General features: G+C 34.7%; 3 protein-coding genes across 3 annotated transcripts in view; 2 read left to right on the top strand and 1 right to left on the bottom strand.

The window, feature by feature from the left end:
- The window catches only part of LOC126769018 (3-oxoacyl-[acyl-carrier-protein] reductase FabG-like), a 134884-nt gene that overhangs the window by 8180 nt on the left and 111045 nt on the right, over window positions 1-15659 (top strand). The window lies entirely within an intron of this gene.
- LOC126769026 (uncharacterized) overlaps window positions 1-15659 on the bottom strand; it is a 158866-nt gene that overhangs the window by 126992 nt on the left and 16215 nt on the right. The window contains exon 2 of the mRNA XM_050487564.1: window positions 2386-2556. Coding sequence (XP_050343521.1) covers window positions 2386-2431 — 46 coding nt within the window. The 5' untranslated portion in view covers window positions 2432-2556. The remainder of the gene's footprint in view (window positions 1-2385; window positions 2557-15659) is intronic.
- Window positions 9501-10561, top strand: LOC126769217 (craniofacial development protein 2-like). The gene is made up of 3 exons (XM_050487854.1): window positions 9501-9673; window positions 9837-10069; window positions 10161-10561. The coding sequence occupies exons 1-3, from the start codon at window positions 9501-9503 to the stop codon at window positions 10559-10561; spliced, it is 807 nt and encodes a 268-aa protein (XP_050343811.1).

The raw sequence follows: 15659 nt of genomic DNA, 5'->3' as shown, positions 1-15659 counted from the left end.
TCGCTCCTCTCCAGATGCAGCAAAGTGTGGTGTCGTCTACCGCAGCGGCGGCAACAAGTTGACGATCGACATTCTTTAACGGAGTGTGTAGGTGCAAAACAATTGAAGCAGAGTCTCCTTGATTGTATTACTTCAGTTCTCTCTTTAGGAGTTTGCTTTGCAAATTGTTTGCATTGATATAACAAATGCTGACCCTTGCAAATAGTACAAGAAGGATTTGCTCGTTTATTATCTTCTTGGGCGGTGGAATGAAACACCTTTGGTTTGGTGTTGTTGGAATGTACATTTGGGGATTTTACCATGGACCTGTTGTTGCCACAGATCATTTCAAATGTCCGGAATCTTGACTCTAAGAAATTTACAAGTTGATTCCACGTTGGTAATGTTTCCGAATCTAACTCACTGACTTTTGCTTCCCACAACTTTCTTGACTCTGAGTCTAGTCTTGACACCACGATGTAGTTAACGATTACATCCCATGAGGTGGTGTCTATGCCCATGTTTTGCAATGATTTAAGCGATGAAGATGTAACATCCAGTAGTGACTTGATGGAACTTGCAGAGTCAGTGGCATTTCTTTGTGAGAGTAAACGCTTCATAATTTCGTTGCAGTTATAGCGTTTGTTGTTATAACGGCGAATCAACTGCTGATAAGCGTCTTCGTAATTAGAATCTGTTGTGGTTAAATTCCTTAGTAATGTTTCCGGTTCTCCTGTTAGACTACTCTTTAAATAGTGCATCTTCTGTACTGGACTCAATGCAGTATTTTGATGAATTAATGAGGTGAACATATCATGAAATGTTTGCCATTCCTCATATAGTCCAGAAAATTTCGGTAATTGGATCTGTGGTAATTTTACCTTTGTATTCGATAGGACCGATCCTTCAGGACCAAGTGATTGTGGTGAAAAGGTATTTGCACTAAACAATCGGAGATCATCTTTAATTCTAGCTTTGTATTCAGTATAAATAGCTTCGAATCCTGTGTACATATCATCGGTGAAGTATGGCAATTTAGCCCTTTCCTCTCTCTTAATGCTGCCAACTATATCACCGTGTATATTCATGAAGGTTTCGAACAATCTATCTAAGTTTTCTAGTTTTGATTCGATATAAGTTACTTTCAATCTATCTTTGGGTGTTTTTTTATAATTTATGAAAGCTTTCTTTAATTGCTCAAACGTATCTTCCTGTTTCATTAGTAACTTCTCCATTGTACAATTTCCAAATACTCTCTAAGTTCTTTTAAAATGATTTTTTTTAAGCGTTTTCAAATGCAAATTTTCTAAGTTAATTTTTTAATCCAAATTTTCTAAGTGTTTTTTAGCGCAAAATTTTCTAAGTCAATTTTTAATCCAAATTTTTCAAAGTGTTTTTTAGCGCAAATTTTTCTAAGTCAATTTTTAATCCAAATTTTTCTAAGTGTTTTTTAGCGCAAATTTTTCTAAGTCAATTTTTAATCCAAATTTTTCTAAGTGTTTTTTAGCCCAAATTTTTCTAAGTCAATTTTTAATCCAAATTTTTCTAAGTTAATTTCAAGTTCAAATTTTACTAAGTTAATTTTAAGTTCAAATTTTTCTAAGTCCTTTTCAATGCAAATTATAAGTCTTTAACACAACTCACCAAAGTCCACAGTTTTTATCCCGAACATACACTTAAACACTTTTCACTTAACACTGTCATCTAAATTCCACACACTTCCCGGGTTTCGGCACCAGATGTCCATGCTTGTACTATTAAATCAAACTGCACACTGTTGTTAAACTCAATATTTAATTAAAGCAAAGAAATGTATTGTACAAATAAATAAACAAAACGGTTGCGTGATCTAGGATTGGGTACAATGCCATCTACTGGTGGGAAGCGCAAAACAAAAAAATAGTATGACATATTATAATTTTGACTTGAGCGAAACTATACCGCGATTCAAGAGTATACTAGCGCCATCTATTACGCGTATGCTTAGTTATAACTTACAATATGAATAAAATATATTAATTATTAACTTTTATCTGACAAATTAACATTGAATTCAACAGTGGTGCTTGCCCGTGTTTGAATCACCGCCAAGCACGAAAATTCAAACACGGGCGTGTTTTAACCCACGATCATCGGTTAAGATTCACGCATTCTAAACACTAGGCCATCTCGGCTTGATGTGATTATATAGCATTAAGATATGAATATCATTATTATTTGGGCTTAAAGTGACTTAATGAAATTTAATGGTTTAATATGTTTTATGACACTGAAAATATAATATTTTAAGGACTGCAAATCTGTCATTCGTCGTCGAATAACTCTAATAAATCCGTCATTAATCGTCTTACAATAACTTTATTATTTTTAAATTTAAGTTTGATAGTATATTTTATGTAAACTTACATTTTTGGGAGTCTGTCTTGTGCGGAGATTTCTTGTCGCGCACCATGGTTGATAAGGAATTGTGTGGACGTGCGTGCGGGGACGGGAGCCGGCGCGGGTTAGCGCTATACTATCGCCCACGGCGTGGGCCGCCGCTCATTGCGACTGTATTCTCGTGATTATGCCAGATACCTAGAAAATAGATAAGTATTCTTTAATTTATTTATTTTTTAATACGGTAGCTTTAACAAATGAATATATAATTATTTAAAAAATGTAGGCGTTAAATAAAATAAGCCAATATCACAAAGTTACCAGTTTTAATACAAAAAAGCGGATTTTAATATTACTATAATTTGATAATAACTTTCTATTAAAAAAGTCATCGGGCTGTATAATACGCCACAATCCCGATCCCGAGCTTTTCCATGGCGCCATAATGCAAAAGTATTTTAAAATTAGTATTGTCGATTATTACTACTATATAATGTTTTTGCCTGCATTAAAAAAAATCAAAATTTAATTGAAATTATTTTATTGTATCTATAAAGTGATCCTCTCTGATGTTTTTGTAAAACAAATTTCAGTTATTTCTGAAATTAGAAGTAACTAAAAGTGGTTATTTTAGAGAATTAATAAAATGAATTTGTTTAAGTACAATTATACCTTATTTTTACAATTACAAATATAATGTTATAGTAATTGCAGTAATTGTAGTAATAAAAAGTATGACATCTAAAACTAAAAACTATGAAAATAACCGGAAAATGGACATAACTCATACAACACAACGATTATAAGAGTATCTTGTTAAACTACAAAATCCTAAAAGAAATCATATATGTAATTATTTGCTAAAACAAAAGAGGTATAAAATAAATAATTAATCCCTTATACCGCCCATACACGTAGGTATTAGGTACGAAAAGACAATAAGGCTCGCGTAACCATTTGCTTAATATACCTATGAGAAGTAAAATGATCAAGTAAAAGCTTTTATACTTTAACTTGTAAACAAACATATAATACGATAAGAGAGTGATAAGACTTTCACTTTGTTGATTCTATCACCGAAATCATAAAAAAGCTCTCGAATGCAATTCATTTACGTTCTCCTTTCACTCAGCAAATTAATAAAATATTTTTACTAATAATAAACACTTATAAAATGTAACCTTAAATCATAAAAGTAGCAGAGTTTGTCACATCATTGAACCGAAATGTTTATTGGAGCGAGAAAATTCATTAACCTTCCGGAAAAACGATCAAAGCAATTTAGAACCCATTACGTCGATGTCGCTGTGCCGAGGGCCGACTAATCGCTGATGCTGTTGCCGAATTGAGATAAACGTACAGCGTTGCTAAATCACCAGCTTACACAAATTACAAATTAATCAAGACGTTATAAACAAACTTTTATTTTGATTACCTTCATTCACTAATATTACTTTCTATTCAATTAAATATAATATATTATATACGGTTCGGTAATTAATATTTATTTATTAGGTTTTTTAAAAATCAACTAATTGAAAATGAATTCAGTATTTTATGGCTTAAAATTCTAAAGGGTTTCTAGACATTTGAAGGCAACTTGCCACGGTGGCTTGGCTTTGATCCAGGAGACAGGGATTCTGAGGATTACTTTAAAATCGATCGTCTTTGAGTTTGCATAACATCCTGAACCTTATTGTAACTTCACCACACACTCGTATTGTATTATGTATATTAGAAATAAAATGAAATAAGGACTTTGTTCTTTGGGCCTTGAAATCTTCTTTAAATCTGTCAGATAAATAAATTATTTCTAATCTAATAATGCCAAGTCGTAATAAATTTTTTTTATATATACCAAAATACTATATTTTGGTTATATATGTATACATGTAATGTATTTTTTTCTTTAAAAAATATGTAATTGTTGCGAAAAAAAAATCATAAGCCTTTTATATCCTAATGAGCCTATAAAGAGAAACATCATTAGTGATGAACATTAGCTAGCTCCTCACATTATTCAACAAATCTCAACTTGTCTAACGAACATTTGATGTGTGCGCATCTACATATCTTTTAAATCAGGATCTGTATAAATTTTGTGTTGCAAACTCGTGGTATATGACATGTAATTTTACAAATATAAACGAGCACTTTATATATTTCGTAGGCCAATTTCACAAGGCATTAATGATAAAAGTAAAGTAATTTTTTTTTATAATTCATCTCTTGCTTGACGGTGACGGAAAACATTGTGAGGAAACTTGCATGTGTCTAATTTAACTGAAATTCTGCCACATGTGTATTCCATCAACCCGCATTGTAGCAGCGTGACGGAATAAGCTCCAAACCCTTCCCTCAAAAATGGCAGAAAAACTTCAAATTAATAATAACAAATACATCGAAGAATATGATGTTGAAAATTTAAATACTTTAATGCAGAGCGATTTGCATTAGCATTTCTTCAGAAACATAGATTAATATCAGAATATCTAGACCGTGACAATCGAGGAAAAAAAATCGCGTTTAAAAATTTTAAAAATTCGTGTAATACTCATATTATTCAAGTAGACTTACAAATATTTTTTTAACATTGAGGGCAACATGTCAATTTAAAATTGTGCTTTAACAGATTTGGATAAGCGATGTTAATTCCGCAAATGATGTAAATAATTCTGCATTTACTGGTTTACACATATTTCGTCACAACGCATTTCAGAAAATGTAAGGATGAACATTATAATGTAAGGATACTCATTTTTTTTAATGAATATTATTGTAAAAGAGGTGTAAATTTATACACACAAAATTTCAACAATTTGAAAGTTGTTAAAAGAATTCCCCTTAACCAAAAATCATTACTTGTAAATTGTTTGCAGGAGCTTTGGTACTGAGCATCGATCAGTGTTATCTTATCGAGACCACAACTCTAGCCGAGCCGTTCTCCCAAGATTTGTGATTTTATTAACAGTAAACAACGGCCTCCTGTGAAAATGAACTATAAAAGTGTATATTTGCTACGTCGTGAAGAGCATTATTGTCAATGTCTATATTTAACACTCTATATGTATTTCTATATAATAAAATGCTTAGACATAAAATACTCTTGCTATGCAAATGTATGTTAAAAGCTTAAGAGTATTTAGTGTTTTTTATAATATGACAGTATATTTAACATCCGTAATATCAACTGAAAAGAGAAAGCGGATTAAACGAGGTCACAGGATTCGATAAGACATCGAATTTTGAAACATTCAATAATTATCAAAGTATTCAATGAAACGATGAAAAATAATACAATGGTAAAAGTAAAACAGCAAGCAGAAGGATACGACATTGACACTGCCACAACAAGTACTAATTTTGCTAAAAATTCTGTGAAATGGGAATTCATTTCAAATTGTACAAAGCTCTTACAGTGTCAATTTCTAACTGAAGTTTCAAGGCCACAATTTTTTTCCACTTGACTTGAGCTGCCACTCCATATTTTGTTTTAATTCATTAGACGAGCAACTTATAGTTCGTGATCACTTTTTCGTGAACATTATAATGTAAAGTTGCATTATTAAATGCTTTGCCAATGCGCTGTGAACCATGACGTTCGTATGGTTAAAACCCTTGTTTCTCTTATTCACCCTTCATATTGAAATTAACTGGGCAGAACATTCGAACAAAGGAAGTATACTATTTGATGGAAAATAATCATTGCGTAGATTATACTTGCCTATCTAATCTGAAGTCTATATATAAGTACAATTTCATAAAGTTTTTTTTTACATAACTTTCCGTTACACGACTAGATAATTATTAATTTTCTCTAATGAGAAAAAAAAATTACCACATTTAGCGTCATTGGTTCAGGGACTCTCATTATTAAGGATAAAATCTTATAATTAAAAGTCTAGATTTATTTAGACGCTCAATTTAGCGATATCATTGGAGCCATATATCTCTTAAGCCTCAATTTCAAATAATAGCTGCTGACTTTAGAATTTAATACAGATATTAATTAAATGTATTATTTCAGAACACCGATAACAATTTTAGTTTAATTATAAATAACATTTTTAAAAATCAAGAACGGTGTTAATAGTATCATACTTACTTTTTATATTTTGTCTATTCATTACAATGTATGCAAAGTAAGTTATTGTTAGTGTAGTTTCGTTATCAGTTACAAAATGGGTGCTAGCTTCAGCCTCGATAAATACCGTTAAAGCTAAAATAAAACGGATAGATGCACGCTGAGTTTGAGGTGATAATTTTTAGGATTATTTGAGCCATTTTATAATCAATCGTACTTTACCTCGCAGATACTTAATATACTTTACTATTTTTTTATGCATTAATTTATATTATTGCAGGAGTTATTTAATAAATAATTCAGTCATTAAATAAAACACATTTTGTTTATTTGCTTTAAAAATTTAACGGTAAATGCCGGTATTCACGGTAATGCATAGAACAATTTGATTTTGATTTACTATTTTGTCACATAATGTAAATTGTAAAATAAGTTCATATCAAATCCATAAATCTGTATTTCAACCGACAAACTAAGCGCTTAAATAAAGCTGATATACAATATTAAATGGTGATTGTTGGGCTGTTGTCGCCAACACTCCTTGCACAGTATTAACATTTAGTTATCAAGTGTGCGAGTATGGTCCAATCGCTACAATACATGAACCGTGACCGACGAATGCGGGGTAAAACCCGTACAAGCACAACTAAATTTTAAATAAAATTTGTGTTTATAATTCATCGTGTTCTCGGTTCATGAAGAAACCTACAATTTTCAGATGAAATGACTACAAGAGCATTGGAGCAGAGTAAAGGACAGCGCTCCAAGCATTCTCCTTTAAAGGAGAAGGGCTCTAAGCCTAGCAATGGGTAATTTAGAAGCTTTATTTATTGAAATTAAACAAAAGTTTAAATCGATGCTATTTTTAAATCGAAAGCTTCCGTCGCAATAAATAGCATCAAACTTCATTGAACAGCGTTCGCTTTATCTATAATCACGGGAGACATTTATTGTGGCCAGCACTTTATCAGTTTTCATGTTTCATAGGGAGTGTGGAGGCTTTGAATTTATTGTAAACATAAATGTCTATTTATATATATATAATAAAGATCTGGTTATATACAAATCATTAATTGAGACGTGATTGAGATTTATTAAATATACAACTAATTTTTATTATTAGTAATAGTCTACTTAATCAATTTTTGACTGCAAAGTTAATTAATAAATTTTAACATAGCCAATAAAGGCCGATAAAAATTGAAAGGCCTTTACCAATAAAGATTCACCTAAAAGTAACATTAAATTAATCATAGTTATTGTATAAATAAGAATTATTAATACATTACATATAAAAATATAAAGTAGTCCATGACAATTTCCAAGGCGAGAATTCCTGGTGGTGGTTTTATAAGGTCATACATATTTATTATATTGCAGTAAATGTTATATTACTTTAAATCAATTGAATATCTATATAATAACTAACTAAAAGGTGTCGATTAAAGAATGTCTATTTAATTTGTATCAATACGTACTAAATATTTTAAGAATGTCAACCACATTTATAATTTATAAAAAGCGATTGTTTAAAGTTTTAGAGGCATTTTAGTAACGTCCGATAAAGATGAGGTGGGTCACTAGTGCGCTTATAAAAAGGCTTTATTGTGGAAAGAGGTCACAACTTTAGCTATGAAAAGGTTAAAAGAAAAGTCTTCCAGCTATATAAGATTTTTTTGAACAAAAAAAATGGCAGTAAACTTAAATGGTATATATACTACTAATGTTTTATATGAATAAATAACATTGTTGTACAATAGTTAATAGAAAACCATCCTCAGTTTAATTCTACTTAATTTCTCCAAACAAAAGGTGCTTAATATCAGAGGGACATTAATTAAATTTAGATCTGTATTTATTTTATACTGCAACACTAAACAAAATGGCCGCGGTTAAAGCAAAACCCGCGATACGTAGGTCTTAGTGAATCACCCATAAACTCATGTCGTTTTATTAAGTTGATTGTTTTCCTTATCAGATATGTAATGGTTTAGTAAACTTAAAATACATACTACCATTTTTCGGTTTGGTTTTTTTCTCCTATCATAACTATTTGAATTTTAATATTGGTTAATAAAAATCGATGAAATATCGAAGCTTTTTCAATAGTCTTATTTTTTGTTTTATCATTGTGGATTATTTAATTGAAATCAATATATCAAAAATCAATATTGAGATATAAAAAAGTTATCTATCAATGAGTTTTTATATTACGGTTACAAGGGTAAAAATCAGCATTTTTAGCCAAGTCTATTCAGGTCCTCAAACAAAGGTACGAATTCCTCGCAATAGCTCTTAAATGAGTAATAAATAATTTTATAGCGTTCAGATCTGCAGTGGCGAAGGAGGCGAAAGAGCAGATGTGCCGCTAAGGCCGCAAATCAAGAAATTTAATTTAACAAAATCTCCGTGAGTTAATAACACGCTACAGCAAATAGTCAAAAATAAAATTCGAGTTCTTTTAATATTAATAATAATGTTAATCGTTATTGTATTATATTTTAATAGCAATAGAGCCTAGTTCTCTAGACTGATCTATTTTCATATAATACTATTTTATCAATATTAAAATGTTACTATCAAATTATGGACTTTTGGGCATGGGCATGGCATGGCATGGCATACATGTCCATTAACCCGGCCCCTGGGGGAGTAGAGCCACCTTCTTTACTCTTCACTTGGGCAATTCCTGCCTGGCGCGTCCACGTCGCGGAGGTCTTACACTCCAATAAGCCGGAGTGTCTAGATGGCGAAGTTCAGCAGGGATCCAGCTCTGCGGGGTATAATGCAGAATCTGTGCCCAGCGTTACGGGTGAAGACCTCAACGGTGGAGAAAAGCGGAGACAATAGTTGTCGGTACGGTCCAACCAGCGGAGGAGGCGAGCCACAGGGGCGTAGTACCTGAATCCTGGTGGAGGGCAGCGGTAACCACCAGTACTGTGGTGAAGCGCAAGAACCATATGTTCTGAATCGGTTCACTAACAGATTTCTACGGGCATCAAGTCTGTAGTACCGCGATACTACATTATCTATTCCCACGAGAGTTGGACGATGAAAAATGCAAGACAATAGAAACGTGCGTTTGCCTGATGATCCGCGTAGCGACCGGCGCTTTGGGTTTTCCGGGACTCAAAGTGTGAAATTGGCTACCGGCCGGGGGAATGTAGGCAACCAGGCATCCCCCGGAAAGCAAGACTGGAAGACAACAATTCCAATTGCGCAAGAACACCCGTATAGGCACATGGAATGTACGAGGACTCCTTGATGAGGGTAAATTACACATCTTGGATCATGAGCTCCAACGATGTGACTCCATTATTACCGGTTTAAGCGAAACTCACTGGAAAAATAGTGGCCACCGAGACTTAGTTAAACATACCATCTATTATTCAAGACACGATTCCAGTAGTTACGCTGGAGTGGCCATTGCAATTTCCAAACAATGGACTAAGGCAGTTCTAGGTTATAACCCTGTCAGCGACAGAATTATAACAATGGAGCTCGGTGCATCTCCCACCCCATTGAATATTATACAGGTATATGCACCCACCAGTGCGGCGAAAGATGAAGATGTAGAAAGTTTCTACAATGACATTGAATCTTCAATAGCAAAAATACCAAATAGTAGTAATAAATAAAATAGTAGTAATTATACTTGGCGATTATAATGCAAAGGTGGGTGATACACGGATGGATGTGGGCTTGCGGAATATTGCAGGCAAGTATGGTCTCGGCGAAAGAAATGCTAGAGGGGAGAGATTACTCCAATTCGCAGCTGACAACAACCTCACCATCATAAATACAGTATTCCAGCAACACCACAGACGGCTGTATACCTGGACGACCCCTGATGGAAAACATCGGAATCAGATTGACTATATACTTATAAGATCTAGATGGCGAAGCTCAATTATGAACGCACACACACTTCCTGGAGCTGACTGTCAGTCTGACCATCAACTTCTCGTATGCAACCTCAAACTTAAGTTACGTAGCTCCATACCTCGCAAAACTAGCAAGAAGCTAGAAATAGTGGACCAAACTGCTTTTATTAACAAACTATTAGTTGATAGTACATATAATGGAATCCAATACATGGAAATCCAAAGCACTAGGTGATGATCCTGACTCACTCTGGCAATCTGCAAAAGAGCAAATAAAAACAATTGTTCACTCAACACAGCCTACCCGAACTAAGGTTAAGCACCAGCATTGGATGTCAGATGACACCTGGCGACTCGTTGAGAAGCGTCGTAAGATGAAAGCCAAGGGTACATCTGTCCAAGACTTAAATTTGATGAGTGCGCAGATTCAATCTTAATCTCGCAAAGATAGTAACAACTATCTCAAAAACATCTGTCTAGAGTTAGAAAAAAACGTAGAACGCAACGAAATGAAAGACTTGTATAAGAAGATTCGTAGCATAACTCGTCAATTTAAACTCAAAACTTGGGCTATCGAGGATTTCAATGGAGTTACTGTAATCGAAATCAAGGATATTGTTGGTGTGTGGAAAGGATATTGCGAGCAACTATTTACGGATGACAACATAGGATTATCATGCAAGTTTTTCTCACAGACTGCATATAATACCATGGAACCAGCTATACTGAAAAGTGAAGTTCGAGCCGCAATCGATCACCTGAAGAGCAATAATGCTGTAGGAGCTGACGAAATCCCAATAGAAATCTTTAAAGCAATGGCTGAATACGGAGTTGATATGCTACACACTATCTGTAATCGTGTCTGGGAAACAGAAAAGTAACCAAAAGACTGGACACACTCCGTGTTTATACCATCGCATAAGAAGGGATCAACAAAGAAATGCAACAACAACATACTAATAGCCTTGATATCACACGCCAGCAAAGTACTCCTTCATATCATCAACACCAGACTGCAAGCTTTTCTGAAACCTGAAATAGCTATGGAGCAAGCAGGATTCATCAAGGGTCGAGGGACAAGGGCAAGCAGATTTTAATTCTTCGACAGATAATTGAAAAGTCTAGAGTTTAACAGCCCGCTCTATATCTGCTTCGTCGACTTTCGCAAGGCCTTCGACAGCGTGAAATGGCACAAATTATGGGACGTACTCATACAAATGGGAGTACCTACCCACCTAGTTCGTCTCATTTGCCGACTATACGAGGACGGGACTGCGACTGTTCGTATAGACGACATTGACTCAAAAGGCTTTCAGACACATGCTGGTGTTCGGCAAGGCTGCATACTCTCTCCACTCCTGTTCAACATATATACGGAGTGTATTATGAGAATATTTTTGGAGCAAGGGGACAAGGGGGTTTCAGTAGGAGGTCGTAAGATATCCAATTTAAGATACGCCGATGACACTACTCTTCTCGCTCAAACAAAAGAAGACATGGAACACTTGCTGACACGCCTGGAAACAATAAGCCTCTCCTTTGGACTTGCGATCAATAGAGTCAAAACCAAGATGATGATCGTGGACCGTGCTGAACTGAATCACCCAGATATATCTATGATTGACAACTGTGAAGTAGTTCAAAGCTACGTGTACATCGGCTCCACGATCACGAACACTGGTGGATGTGAGGACGAGATTCAAAGATGTGCTATCACAAGGTCTGCTGTTGATAGGCTAAAAAGAGTCTGGTGCAACCGCAATATAACAAAAGCCACCAAAGTCCGCCTGATGAGAAGCCAGGTCTTCCCTATATTTCTTTACGGCGCAGAAACATGGACGGTTCGACAGAAAGAACGACGCAAAATTGACGCACTCGAAATGTGGTGTTGGCGGCGACTGCTGCGGATCCCTTGGACAGCATTTCGGACTAACATCTCGATCTTGGAGGAACTAAATATCAAAAAAAGACGACTGTGCAAACACGAATTCTTAAATACTTCGGACACATTGTTCGAAATGAACACTCCATGGAACGACTCGTTGTCCAAGGGCAAGTGGAAGGCAAGCGGTCGCGCGGTCGAGTACCCAAGCGTTGGACAGACATTATAAAAGCTGCAACACAGACCTCCATAGTCCAATGTTCTAGAGATGCTGAAGACCGCATCAAATGGAGACACAAAGCGGGGGCTACATTAGCCAAAAACGATGCGTCATCGTCAACCACGACCACCCTGTCAAGAGCGAACGACTGATGAGTATCAAATTATGATTGCAACAAAAATGTAACAGGAACGTAGACAGAGAAACAAATAGACCAAGGGGCCGTGAAACCGCGATTGAGACAGAGTTTGTCAATGTGTGCGTATAATGTTGCCATAGTAACTGCATTCCCTGTTTTGGGAGATAAATAATTTTCAGGATTTAATTAAGACAAAATAAGATTATTAAATTTTACTTTTTAATATTTATTACACATTTTTTTTCATTAATTTTTTTTTTGTTTTCCTACTACACCCAAAAACCGTTGCATTGTTTGTTTTTGTTTCCGTTATCAATTACTTTGATATAGTACTGGACTGGACTTAGCATTCTCCTCAGATGTCAGAAAGAATGGTTGCCACATATATTTCTATGTTAACCTATTGACTCAGCATCTAATAATATTATAAATTCATGAAGAATATTGAATAGTATTGTCGTTAGGAAATTATAAATAGGAGAATGAATAAATTAAAAAAATATTTACATATAACGAAGCACTTTAGGTTATTATTGGACTCCGTATTTATTTATTTATTTACACTGCCGACGAGTCGATATTTTTTATCATAAATCGGGACATTTTTTTTAGCTGACGCTGGCAGGCAGGCTTACATGATAAATAATTATAGGTTATGAATTGTAAAAACTGGAAAATCCTTTTATCTTCAGGATTTTAATGCAATATAAGGTTCCGTCAAGCTATGGCATAAATATGCACCATTAAAATAATGCACCATTGTATAACCATCGATATGATATAAGGATTGTTTCTCGGCCTTTTCACTGGATTAGAATTGTTTTCTAACATAAAAATAAGCGAAAATTGAACAAAAAACACAATGAACGCACCAACTGTCAAGTTCGGTACTTGAGTAGCGAAACAAACACCAAAACTGGTTACGCGATAAGGGACAAAAGATTTGATAATTCTATCTCTGTCTAAACCATTTGTAATGTAAATCGTCATTGCGTCTATTAGTTTCTCTAAACTGTCACTTTGACATTGACGCGATTGAAACTCATTGCAATCGAAGTTACGTAATAGACATACTGCTTATTTTTGTAATGTTTTCAGAAATAACTTACGACTCATTTTTATGGGTAAATCACATGGAATTGTACAATTTTACATGATAATAATAAATTATTTGTCAAATATCAGTTATATTTATTTTATACCTATAATAATAATAATATACCTACCTGTAACAGGCCGATGTGTGTACATTAAATATATTGGAAAAAACGAATCTGGGGGTCTTTATTAAAGCAATAGAAGCCAAAAATAACAGTTTTTAAAAAAAAATCTCTATCCGTCTGTCTGTATATTTGTACCCGCATGACGCAAAAACTACTGCACGGAATTGAATGAGGTCTAACTTAAAATATTGGCTAAATTTTACCGCAGAAAAATATCTTATTAGCACTTGTGCACAGCTGCATGAACAGATAAAAGAGAGAGTTGGTACATCCTGGCTGGCCGAGGCCAGTCTGGGTACGGGCCTCGGGGTTGCCCCCTTTACCCGGGCTATTCCTCCTCGACGGTTTTGACCGTCGCGTCATTTCATTCAGGCCCAAAGGGCTAGGGTCTCTGTGACCCAGTGGCTATTGAAGCCAATGAACAGATAAGTTAGTGTCGTGTACAGTTGTTACTCAAAAAAATCATAGATGGCGCTATTTATATTACAAAGGTTTGTCTCAATCGATCTGAACCGATTATCAACACTCTCATACAATAATAACAAAACAATATTTAGCTTTGTTTTATCGAAAATTTAGCTATAGAAGAGAATACAATAAGACATACAAAGTTAAACAGAAATTACAAATAACAACAAGGCGACCTACTTCTAGGTAGCTTTTCCTATTGCAAAATTTATTTATTTATCTATATTAATATTATAAAGACGTAAAATTGGAGTTTGTTTGTTATGGATAAACTTAAAAACTACTACACCGAAAAAATCCCTTTACCTACAGAATGCTACTTTAAATTAAAGCTAAATAATCAATAAGTAATGCAATGTTTTATTTAAAAAAAATAAGAGATCCATATGAAAATCGTAATAATGTAACCAAATGTAACCAAATGTAACTGTATATATATTTTTCCAATAAAAGTCGATATTTGCGAGCGCTACGAATACTATTGATGATGCCTAAAATAATGTATTGCATGTTTATAGTATTATTATCAGTCATTATTACCTACAAAAAATCCACGAGGCTATACTTCTACCTATTATAATTAAATTACAATTTTTTGTTCATATTAGTTAATAAAAATATGGGTAGAATCGAAAGATGATGATTGTAAAATGCTTGATAACACCAACCACTGTCACTAGATATACACACCAAGCAATGAAACTTGTACGCACGCTACGCCAGTCGAACATCGAATGCCCCCCACTCCGCCCCTGTATACTACACCTGTATACTACAATGATGATGCAATTAAATAGCATTGTAATAAACGTTGATTATACATATGTAAATTCATATTTAAAATTATATAAATCGGACCTTTCGTTTAGAACTAAGGACTGGTATGATAACGCAAAAAGTAAGAAAAATGCCGCGGTGTAAGCGAAGCACGGATAACGGGAGCGAACAGTACTACGCTTAGTTTATTATTAATGTACACCTTGTATTATTTGTCAACTACAAATAGTTGAAACGAACACTTTTTTTTTATATGCCCCGGGATGGCAAATGACTCTACTCCACCTGATGGTAAGTGGTAGTAGAGTCCAAACGCGACGACGGCCAGTACAGTCGGGAAGAATGTTCTGTACTAGCCGTCCCCGCCTTGCCGGCCCGCAAGATGCCTCTTCACGCCTCGTTTGAAGGAACCCGGGTTGTAAGAGGAGGGGAACACGTGAGCTGGTAAGGAATTCCATTCTTTGGTAGTGCGGCAAAGAAAGGAGTTGCCAAATTTCTTTGTGCGCGATGGAATTGATGTCACAGTTAGGCGGTGACATCGAGAACCAGCTCGCGTGGACTTAAGAAGGAAGGGGGAAGCAGGAATTAGAGAGAATAATTCCTCAGAGCACTCGCCGTGATACA

Source organism: Nymphalis io, chromosome 6, assembly GCF_905147045.1.
Source record: "Nymphalis io chromosome 6, ilAglIoxx1.1, whole genome shotgun sequence".
Lineage (NCBI taxonomy): Eukaryota > Metazoa > Arthropoda > Insecta > Lepidoptera > Nymphalidae > Nymphalis > Nymphalis io.
This window is presented reverse-complemented; position numbering and strand designations above follow the sequence as displayed.